Raw genomic sequence first — 11672 nt, 5'->3', positions numbered from 1 at the left:
AAATAAAAGCATGAATACATTTTTTCGCATCATCAAGTGAAACAAAGGGTTGAATTTGTACAATATTTCTAAGATGATAAAAACAGGTCTTAGTAACATCATTTATATGAGATTTATAATTCAGATCACAATCTAGAATGACACCAATGTTCTTCACCTCTTTATTTGACTGCAAGGCCAGAGTACCTAGTGCAGTTTCAATTCTTTCCCTCTCATGTTTTGAGCCAACAATAAGTATCTCAGTTTTATGCTCATTTAAATGCAAAAAGTTTGTGTTAATCCATAGTAGGATGATGGGCAAACATTCAGACAATCTCTTTAATGCTTGTGTGTCATTTGGCTCTACAGAGATATATATATAATTGAGTGTCATCGGCATAAAATGGTAGTTTACCTCATGTTCATGAATTATGTTACCCAACGGCAGCATATACAATGAAAATAAATGTGGTCCAAGAACTGACCCTTGTGGAACACCATGTAGTATGTCATGTTTCGTAGAGATACAGTCACCTAATTTAAAAAAATTATAAATGCCTTCCAGTAATGTATGATCTGATCCAATTTAAGACAGTGCCTAAGAGGCCAATGAGGTTCTGTGATCTACAGTGTCGAAGGCTGCACTTTGGCTGATGCATTCCTCTTATCAGTATTCAATCTAAAATCATTCACCACTTTTAACAATGCCGTTTCAGTGCAATGACTGTTTCTGAAACCCAACTGATACTTCTCATGCAAATTGTGTTCATCTACAAATTTAATGAGCTGTTTAAAAATGTTTTTTTCTAAAATCTTACTTAAAAACTGTAAATATAATATATACTGTATATATATATATATATATATATATATATATATATATATATATATATATATATGCTTTTTATTGTTTAACTAATTGCATTTGACCAAAAGTGACATAAAGGGCATGTGTGGAGTTGAAAGGCAGATGTGGGGCATGTTGTCACAAAAGGCCAACATTTGCTATATTAACTCTATCTTGTTTTCTTGTGCAATAATCATGGTATTTTTTTTTTTATTTTTTTTTTTGGTTTGTTTTTTTTTTGCATTAGCAGCAGCAGCAAAGACTTTGATGTCTAAGGCTATACAGAAATTGATTTGTAGAAAATAAACATACATTAAGAAATATTTACTGGAGTAAATAGTGTGACTAATAGTGACTACTCTCTCACATATGAAAATGTAGACTAAATACAAACGTTTAGATATTAAAACTTTTGAATGTACAGTAATTAATGACCTGTTATTTAACAGTGAAATAATATTTGTTAATGCAAATCATTTTTAAAAAGTATTATCTTTGTATATCTGATTTGGAAACTCACACACATAAAAACAGAGACGTTTCAGCCCTTTATTTTTGCTCGAGACCCTCCGCAGTTACACGGGAGCTCGTGACTGACCGGTGGTGTTTCGCGCAGGACTGTCAATGCTCGGGCGGGTGGCGCCTCCCCTTTTCCTCTATATAGGACCAGCCTCAACTCGTCCGCTGTTTTACACTGTGCGTTTAGAGTCAGAGAGGAGATGTGCTCTGGATAGAACTGCGCTCCTTTTCCTCGTACACTCAACTGCATTTTGCGCATCGAAACATCGCATTTTAAAACGAACCTTCTTGTTGCATCTCTTGCGCGTTTGTTTTGTTTCCACATTTAGCTGTGCGTATTTATTTATTTATTTAAAAGATGAAGGCCAGCGCACCGGTTCGCCCTCACAAGGTTTCTTCAAGCTGCAGTGAGCTCTCCTTGCGTTATTTGTCGGAGCGCAGCCGATGCAAAATGGAAGAGGAGGATCTTTTCTGCCTGCAGTACGACATGAACGACTGCTACAGCCGACTCAAGCGCCTGGTGCCCACTATTCCGCAGGATAAGAAAGTCAGTAAAGTGGAGATCCTTCAACATGTCATTGACTACATCCTAGACCTGCAGCTGGCGTTGGAGACGCACCCGACTCTTCTGAAACAAACGAGCCCACCCGCCTCCACACGGACCCCTCTCACACAAATCAACACAGAGCAGGTGAGCAGGACCTGAAAGATTCAGTTCATGGCCATTAAAAGGACTGTAGTTATCTTGGCTGTGCACAGCAGCCTCATTACGCATGGATTTCAATGAACTGCTGTTGATGCACCAGACCAAACGAGATGCAGTGTAGACTGCTGGCGGCCTGTTTCCTTGTTCTTTCCTAAAATGTTGAACCATTTTATTTCTTCTCAAAGTCCAGTTTAGCTAATATTTCGGATATTTTATAGATAATTATATAGAAATAGCCAACATAGGTATTAGGCTACATTTAATCTTATACTGTATGTGAGCATATGTATAGCAAATACATTCATATATATGGATATATGCATTTATATTTCTTGTATATTATCTTAATGCATGATCATTCTTATTTTGTAGTAGCTGGCACCATTGGCATATATTGATGGTTATTGTAGCCCGTACTGTATGTGACCTCTCCTGATCCACATCCGCAGTAAGAATGAATGCACCTTTTTACTTTGCTTTCAGAGGACGACGGGTGTCAATAAGCAGGAAGACTCAATTTTGTGTCGCTGAGATGTTGCACACTGGTGAGTACAACAAATATCATATATAAATATATTCATAAACGGACTCTTTCCACTCTGTAACCTGCAATTGTTACCTTAAGGGGCTATTTCTACTTGATCTAAGCCTTAAAATGATGTAGTCAGGTTGATTAAGGGGTCTGATGAAAATAACTTCTATATATTGTTCTCACATGTTAGGCTTTTTGTAAAGAAGAGCAATTATTATATTCTTCATTATGATACAGTTATTTCCCATCACAGCCGTACAGCATCCCGCATGATTTTAGTCTGAAAGCATGACAAAACAAATAGAAATAAACTAAATTATCAGCCCTTTTAAACAAACAACAACTTTAATTTCCATTTTATGATTTAGTCTTTAAAATATTCTCAGATTTTTTTGCAATTCCACTCTAAATTAAATAATTGTACTGACACTTTCTTTTGTCACAATAATGCAGTGGTGGCTTGTGCATCTTAAACACACCAAGCAGACTTGTTTTAATGACATACTAATCACAGCAGCCTGCATTAAGACTATTAAAAAAGCTTGAACATAACACAAGGGAACACAGCAGTGGGGAAAGCAACACTAAAACAGTTACATAGTTTCAGTCATTCCCAACTAAAGAACAGGGCTGGACTGTCTGGATAATTAGGTAACAGGCTTCTAATAGAGCTGGCAGTATACATACATGCAGCTGCAATGGCTATTATTAATAGAGTCGTGACAGTAAAAACCGCATAGATTGAAGTTATTACCATAATATTCCTGTTAGTATGAATGCTGTCTTCTTGTGCTTTCCCCTCTGGCTGGACTGTAACTCTGGCTTCTGAACACTGGCAACCGCTCGGACCCAGCTGTACATTGCGCAATAACAGTCCAGTGTATAGCAAATATTCTTACTAATCGGGGTTAGGCAGTAGCTCCAGGGTGAAGTGTCCAGGCTGGTTGGCTTGCAGCTGTGATAGAGCTTGTGTGTGAAGGCCCGCGTAGCACTGCACTTGTTGTTCGACCTGGTTTGTTTTGGGTTGTTGATCAAGCATGCTCTCTGTTTTGTTGGCGGCGCCAGTCAGTCTGGAGCAGACAGTTCACACACCCCTTCTATTCATTCCTCTCTCACAGGTGTGCACTGAACCCATCCAAAGCCAAGCCCAACTTCACCAGGGAATCCAACACACATCAGGCCCAATCACAAGGGAGGGGACTGCAAAGCAGCACTGAAACTAATAGCTACTAAATCGTAATATGTAAACAATTTAATGTCAGCTGTCAAACATGTGGTGAAGCCAGCCAAGATTTCTCCCGTGCCCATTTTGTTCTCTCTCAATGGAGGAAATGCTGAATTCGGACAGAGAATTCAAATCCCCCCTATTGGCTCTCTTGCCCCTTTTCTTGCCTCTCCACAGGGAGTTTGATTTGAACGCTATTTAAAGGCATCCCAGGAAAAACTTGCATCTAATTTAACTAAAAAAATAAGACTGTAAAGCTTTATGAATAAAGTTTTAACATGTAAACATGGAACATCTATTGTTTCAAATAGGTGATTTGTGTTGAACAGGGATTTCCCTGCAATTACGCTGTTTAATATTGTAAAAAAAAAACAAAAAAAAAAACAATAAGTGTTGAGGAATAATACTGTACATATGAAGGAGGATGTTCTATAAATGTATGTGCAAGAGAATATCTATATGTTCAACAAGCTGATTGTAATTATTCTAAAATATTTTTTATGGAAAGGTGTTTTGTTCTGTAAATATTGTGTTTTCACATAAGTGTAGTGAATGATTACATGATGTTCTGCTAATAAAGGTCTCACATTATAAACCAATTTATTTAGTGCTCAGTTTTCTGTCCATTAAATTAGTGCCACATGCAGAATATTGTGTGTGCACTGTTGCTTAACAATTACTTTTCTGTTATTGTTCTAAACATACTGTAGTCTCGCACCACTTCTTTGTTAAAGGTGTGGAATATCACGCTGTTATCCATTGAATAAATTATCTGAAATGAATAAATGAGTGCATTCTTCACTGAACAATCGTTCAAGGACGAGAGAGAGGAAAGTGTTTGTTTGTGCAGAACCTCTGCATCATCCAAACAAATGACAGTCCTGTCCTGAATGCATTAGACTGCTTTAAAGCTTTCCTCCAGTCAATATCAGTCAAACGTATGACAGAAAGAACAGTTTCAATATTTTCGAAATTCACCATGTGTTCTCAAAATCCTTCTTCAGAAGTTGATGCTGATTTTGTTTTTGAATGTTCAATGTAAGGGGGAAGATTGAAGGGGAAGTTCATAACATAATATGCTTAGTTACGCTGTGCTATTAATAAATGCTTCGGAATATTATATTTCCATTAGATAAACATCTCAAATCTTTGTGTGATCTTGGAGACTATTTGATTTTCAAATCAAAATTTTCATGTGCATTTGTGGACTTTTCCCCTACAGCAATCCAGAATTCACAACCTTGAGAGATTTCAATAGATCTAACATATAATTGCAAAGATGTTGATATTTTTGGATTCAGGAGGGTACAAAAGGGCTACAGTCCCCCCGGGGTAAAAGGCACTTTTGATTTGATCTTCTCCCAAAACACTAAACAGCAACAAAATGTACCACAGCACTTTCCAAAACACTTGTTTTTCACTGTGCACTGTGAAATATTCATGATCCATGAGGTCATCACGGGCAAATGTCTAAAGGTTGATTTTGAGGTATTTGACCTCATAATTAATTATTTTTAATATGTTGCTTATTTATGTACAGTAGCTTATGAGAATGCCTGAAATTATAGTAATTCTAATATTATTATAAATAATAATAATATTAAAAAATATTTATTTTGAATAAAAATACTTATTTGTTATTTTCAGTTTTGTTCAAGGTGATTCAATTTGAAATATTTATCTTAACCCATCATTTTATCTGTTTGCTTTGAAGGTAAAGTGACCTTCAGTTCTGTTAGAATTGACACTCACATCAAACTAGTATCACTATGATATGCTGTTCTGTGATAACTGTTATGTCTGATATTACTGCTCATATAGGCTACTGTATTTGTTACTGTTTTTGGCAACTAAAGTGAATAAAACCATCTTCATTTAAATACAATACCGCTTCATAATGTTAACTTGAATATTCCAAAATTGGTAAACAATTTTGAAACTGAACTAGCTTTGATACCAGAATTTTCTTCGTTGATAATTGTTTACCTGTCTGTGTATTCCCTTTGCGGTCTCTTCTCTGCTTGTGCCCCCTAATGGACTGAAAACAATAAGACAATTGAACCAAATATGCAGATTCTGCAGATTATTCTATATTTTATTATCTCTAGTAACATTGTTTGAATAGGAAAAAACAAGTGCAATAAATGAAAACACAAAGCCTTTTTGCACAGTTAGCAACTCTTCTGTCTCTCCCCCATTTCTTTCAAGGTTAAAAACTAGGAAGCCAGGACAGTAGATTTCTGTGTGATACTGTAGATGCCACCTGCAGATTTGCAGTGTCTTCCAGCAATGCTATGAGGGCATAATGTCATGCTCTCAGATTCTCACGTTTAGAGCTTCTCAACTATTTTCAGCCTCACTCAAATGCGAAATTCCGAATGGGCAGGGACATATTCTGAAGAAAACACGTCATCCACAGCCACCGTGCTTATTAACTTACTAACGTGCTTACTTACTAAGAGTCCCTCATCCCCAACAGTACAAAATGCACATTTGTGTTTTTACTACAGACAAAGACAACATGTCATCTACTGCTTATGTCAGTGGCGAATTCTCAGGGCCAGCAAAGCCTTCTCTGCTGCCTAACATGCCAAATAAATACATATTGTTCATCCTTTCATTCTCATTCACCTTTTTGCCTATGTATTTTTAATTGCTTTCCACTCTTAATTAATCTACAAACAAATAGAGATAAACTAAAAGTTTATCCAGTCAGAATTTATTCCTTGATGCTTACAAGCGAAGCGTGATAGATTCATCAGCCAATCAGATTGATTTATTTGTTCTTGGTGGGTGTGAGCTTTAGGATATGTCCCGGTCGAGGCCTTCCAGCTGGCCTTGAGTGACGCAATCTACATTGAGAAAGAGATCCTTATGTATTTAAAAACCTGAGACGTTCTGCATGACAGTGTGATTGCTTAATTTATTAAACAAGAAAAGAGGACTGATTTTCACTTCAAGCAAATTGGTAAGTGCTTTTTGCATTGTTATAGCAACATGTGGAGTTTTCTAAGTGTAAATTAGGCTGCTTGAGCATTCAGTGTCGGATCAAGTTTTGAAAAGTAGCGCTGCGTTCCATTCAACTCGGAAAGTCGGATTTTACAACTTCCTACTAGGAAAAGTGCAATGGAATGCATCTTGAAGTCAGAATTATAACTTGTAGGCTCGTGCAGAAATTCTCAACTCCGATTTTGTCACACAAACATGTCCACACTCAGGGAGCTATACAAAGTAAGTGATAAACATTCACTTTATTAAGTAATATCGATAAATGAGTTCGTTTCCACATTACATGATATTAAAGATTGTTTAACAAACGCCTGCAGAAACAGGTGTATAAAACAATATAATCTCTTTTGATAATCGTACACCTGAAGCTCAAATGCTAGCGCTGCAGCATTGTTTATCAGTTGGGTTGCTAGGAGACATCTCTAATGAGAGTCAAACCCCTGCTTAGCTAACGGGAGGGTTGCAGTTCCGAATATCAGGGAATGGAATGCATTTATGTTCGGAGATATCAAGTAGGAATATCCCACATCCAACTTGAATGGAACGCAGCATAACCGTGTACCCTGACGAAACAAATTTATTACAAGCAACATTTAAATCGGAAATATTATAAGATGTCTGTTTGGGAGATGTTCATTTCACAAAACAGTCATGCTGCAGTTAAAATTAAGCTTGCTTGAGCATTAAATGTGACTAAAGTTCTGGCTTTTGTGCGTGGACGTGTTTTTAAAATGTAAATTGGTATTATTAGTTAGCTGCGGCATAATGTATGATGCCCAAAGGCAGAGGGTGTCTTATTCATTGTGAAACTGTGTTTTCTAAATGGCATGAATCACACTGAAGGCCTAGACTGTAAATGCATGGCCTGCCACTGGCTTATGTCATTCAGGTGTAGAACAAACATACACAATAGAAACAGCCACACCTCCTCCAGTTGTCAGTCATGTGATGGTGATTGATCAGCTACTGGATTTAACTGGACCCTTGTTTTGGGGGGTATTTACTGAATCTTGAGTTCATTTAATTGCAACTGGAATTCAATAAGCAAGAATGCTCCTGTAAACATCCTTAAATATACATTTACTTGAGAAGCAAAATAACAGACGGTATTAAGTCAAGACTTTCCTCAAGAAAAATAAAATAAACTTTAGGTGAAAGTTTAGTTTTTTTGTACCCCATTTGCCCCTCATTCTTACCCCAAACTTTTTTTTTTTCTACTAAGCATAAACCTACACCTACTGGAACATTTCTCTGAAAGTCAGAAAGACTTAATATCTTACAGAATTGTGCATTTCAACCAGGGCTTGCAATCGATTATAATTTTTTATCAAGTTAATTACTTGGCATGCCAATTAATTAATCAAATTAATTACATGTATCAGTATTTGCTGAAAAAGGCCTCTAAATTTTGTGGTAAAGTGTTGATTTGACAATAAAAAATTGGTTTTAAAATATATATTAAATATCAATATATTGGTATTTTTATTCCCATATAATTTAATATAAGCCTATCACTGGTCTACAGTCCACAGCAATCCATTTTGCAACTGAATTTTCAATCTTGCGCTTTTGGTGAGTCTCAATGTAGTTGCGTCGCACTTGCATCATATTGATTTTTAGCATGACGCGCCAAAACACTGCATTTTTAGGATGTTCTGTCAAGTGAAATGTAGTTTAAAAAAAAAAAAAAAAAAATGCATCTCGAGATCCCTGCACTCTGCTCTATCCAGCTGTTTTTGAACAGCGGTCAGTTGGTTGCCTGTACAGTTGTGTATTGCCTGTACAGCCAGAGTTGTGCTGACTGCCCTCTGCTTACTGCGAGTCACAAAAACATGAAGGTGGTAGGCTCTTTCAAGCTTGAATTGTTCCAAGGGTAGAAAAAAATTCCCTAATGTGGAATCTACGTATGGTCAGAGTGCATATTTAATTGTGTATTTTTTATTAATTGCACTGAAACACGTTAAATTGACAACCTTAGTTCCCCTTCTGTCACTCACTCGACGTTGTGTCGATGTAGTGACACTAGGTGTCACTCTTGAGAGCTCCGAACACCTCAGATTTTTGAGAAAAGGCCAATGAGAATTGGCGAGTGGAATTTGCATGCCACTCCCCTGGACATACGGGTATAAAATGAGCTGGCTTGCAACCACTCATTCAGATTTTTTCTTCAGAGCTGAGCGGTTGTACTATCAGCGAGCTGAATACTACTGCTGTTCCATTCACCTCTTAAGAAGCGTATGCTGTTGGATATACGGTGCATTTCCAGAGGCTTTCTCTCCTTCTGCACAACGAGTGCAGATTTCGCCTCTGGGCGCTTCGACAGTGCTAAAAGAGTGTATCTTCCTGCTAAAGAGTATATTTTCTCTATTAGAGCAAACACATTGACGTTGAACGTCTTTTTAAAGACGCATCTTTATAAAGATGACTTTCCGTCTTTGTGTGATTCCTGGATGCGGTCGCTATCTCTCCGCTTCCGACGGCCTCGGGCGCTGCCTTACATGTCTGGGCAGCGATCACACTGAGGCAGCATTCGTGGATAGTTCATGTTCTCATTGCGAGAATATGACCATGGCAACATTGCGGTCACGGCTTTCCTTCTTCCGGGGGAAGCCACTCTAGCCGACCCCCGTGCCTCACCTTTTACCTCCGGGTACGAGGCCGGCCCGGCTGGTGCTGGAGGCATTTTGGGGGCTTCAATGGGTGCGGCTCCGTCGGGTAAATCCCCGCGGACCTCCCATTCCCCAGCACGCCCCCTGCGAGTTCCGAGAGGAGACCAGCTCACCCCAGGGTCAGCTTAGTGTCCCTTTCGGAGCTCCAGAGCGGGATGAGTGCTCAATCGCTGCATCAGAGAGCATACTGGCGATGTCAGATGCCGAGGACTCGACTGGGCTGCCACCTTCGGGTCGGCCCGCCCAGTCTGAGGCTGATGGCGAGATGACCGCCATGCTTGCCCGGGCTGCCGCGTGTGTCGGGTTGGAGTGGAACCTTCCACCCTCCCCTGAACCCTCACGGCTAGATGACTGGTCCCTGGTCCCGTTCTTCCCAGTAGAGCACGACAAGCTGACAAGGTCATGGAGGGAACCTTTTTCTGCCCGAAACTGACCTCCCAGCTCGTCCGCTCTCACTACCCTCGATGGCGGGGTGGCCCACGGGTATACGGAGGTCCCTCAGATGGATAAGGCGGTTGCGGTGCACCTGTGCCCGCAAAGCGCAGCCACCTGGCGGGATCGCCCGGCACTCCCTTCCAAGGCCTGTAGGACAACATCGTCTTTGATGGACAAAGCCTACAGCATTCAGGCCACCTCTGCCCTGCATGCTATGGCCCTCCTGCAATACACCAGGCCAAGGCACTAAAGGAACTGCACGTGGGTAGTCCTGATCCCGATGTGATGCAGGAGCTGCTCTCGGCGACCGACCTCGCCCTCCAGGCGATGAAGGTCACAGCGCGAGCACTCGGGCAGGCGATGTCCACCCTCGTGGTCCAGGAACGCCACCTGTGGCTGAATCTGATCAAGATGAGGGACGCGGACACAGTTCGCTTTCTCAACGCGCCCATCTCCCAGATCAGCCTATTCGGCGACACCGTCGAGGACTTCGCCCAGCAGTTCTCAGCGGTGAGGAAGTAGACGGAGGCTATACAACACATCTTGCCCCGGTGTGGCTCAAGATCCCATATCCCGTCTGCTCGCCAAGGGCGTCCCCCTGCGGCGGCGAAAGCCCAGGCGGCTCCGCCTCAGCCCGAGTCCAGTTCTCGGCCTAAGCATAGAGCCCCCCGCAGGAAGCTGAACCTGCAAGCACTGCCCCAGGAGGAGGCAGACCCAGCCCTGTCATTGCTATGTCCGGTGCGTACTTTGCACATCTACTTGGATCGCACACAGAGCTTTAGACGCTATTAAAAAAATGACATTTTTTGGGGCATTAGAGAAAGCTACGTGCAGACCGGTGCACCTGCTACTACACACGTAGCAGACTGGCGCGGCCTGCTCCCATACTAGATACGTCTCTTTCCCCCCCTACGGATGTGGGGATCTATACGACGTTTTTTGGGGTGTTGGGGGAGGCTACATGCAGACCGGTGCACCTGCTACTATGCACACAGCAGCTTGCTTGCACCTGCACCAGCAGTCCACGTAACACGGTTCAGCTAGTTGTGGCGTTTCGTACAGGGACCCTTAGTGTCACTACATCGACACAACATCGAGTGAGTGACAGAAGGGGAATGTCTCGGATACTGTCATAACCTCCGTTCCCTGATGGAGGGAACGAGACATTGTGTCCCCCCTGCCACAATGCTGTACTACCCGCTGAAATGGCCGGGACCCTGTCTCGGCTCCTCAGCACAAAACCTGAATGAGTGGTTGTGAGAACCCCGAACACCTCAGATTTTTGAGAAAAGGCCAATGAGAATTGCCGAGTGGAATTTGCATGCCACTCGGCAATTCTCATTGGCCTTTTCTCAAAAATCTGAGGTGTTCGGGGCTCTCAAGAGCAACCCCTAGTGTCACTACATCGACACAACGTCTCGTTCCCTCCATCAGGGAATGGAGGTTACGACAGTAACCGAGACATTTCAACTAAATGTCCTGGAGAATTAGACAAAATACTCATTAAGAAAAGGATGAATTTTTTTCATTGTAGCTCAACTGACTCATAAGATCATGGGTTTGATTCCCAGGAACAACATATAGGCTTCTTATAAAATGTACTGTATACCTTGAATGCATTACAAGTTGCTTAGGATATAATGTCTACCATATGCATACAAATGTAAAATTAATTATGAGAAAAGAATCACAAGAATACTCACAGCTACATCCACCCTACTTATTTCTTTTCCAGTTAAACAATAAACATA

General features: G+C 40.7%; 1 protein-coding gene across 1 annotated transcript; it reads left to right on the top strand.

Moving 5' to 3' along the window:
• Window positions 1-1508: 1508 nt before the first annotated feature.
• On the top strand, window positions 1509-4407 carry LOC127453505 (DNA-binding protein inhibitor ID-4-like). The gene is made up of 3 exons (XM_051719922.1): window positions 1509-2036; window positions 2535-2596; window positions 3702-4407. The coding sequence occupies exons 1-2, from the start codon at window positions 1704-1706 to the stop codon at window positions 2580-2582; spliced, it is 381 nt and encodes a 126-aa protein (XP_051575882.1). The 5' UTR covers window positions 1509-1703; the 3' UTR covers window positions 2583-2596; window positions 3702-4407.
• The last annotated feature ends 7265 nt before the right edge of the window (window positions 4408-11672 follow it).

The sequence above is a fragment of the Myxocyprinus asiaticus genome, chromosome 15 (assembly GCF_019703515.2).
Source record: "Myxocyprinus asiaticus isolate MX2 ecotype Aquarium Trade chromosome 15, UBuf_Myxa_2, whole genome shotgun sequence".
NCBI lineage: Eukaryota > Metazoa > Chordata > Actinopteri > Cypriniformes > Catostomidae > Myxocyprinus > Myxocyprinus asiaticus.
Note: the sequence above shows the minus strand (reverse complement) of the source record. Positions and strands in the feature narration are given on the sequence as shown.

Coding starts and splice junctions, on each gene's coding strand:
- LOC127453505 (XM_051719922.1), top strand. CDS start 1,704: ATGAAGGCCAGCGCACCGGTTCGCCCTCACAAGGTTTCTTCAAGCTGC. Junction 2,037..2,534: donor CACAAATCAACACAGAGCAG/GTGAGCAGGACC, acceptor CTTTGCTTTCAG/AGGACGACGGGTGTCAATAA.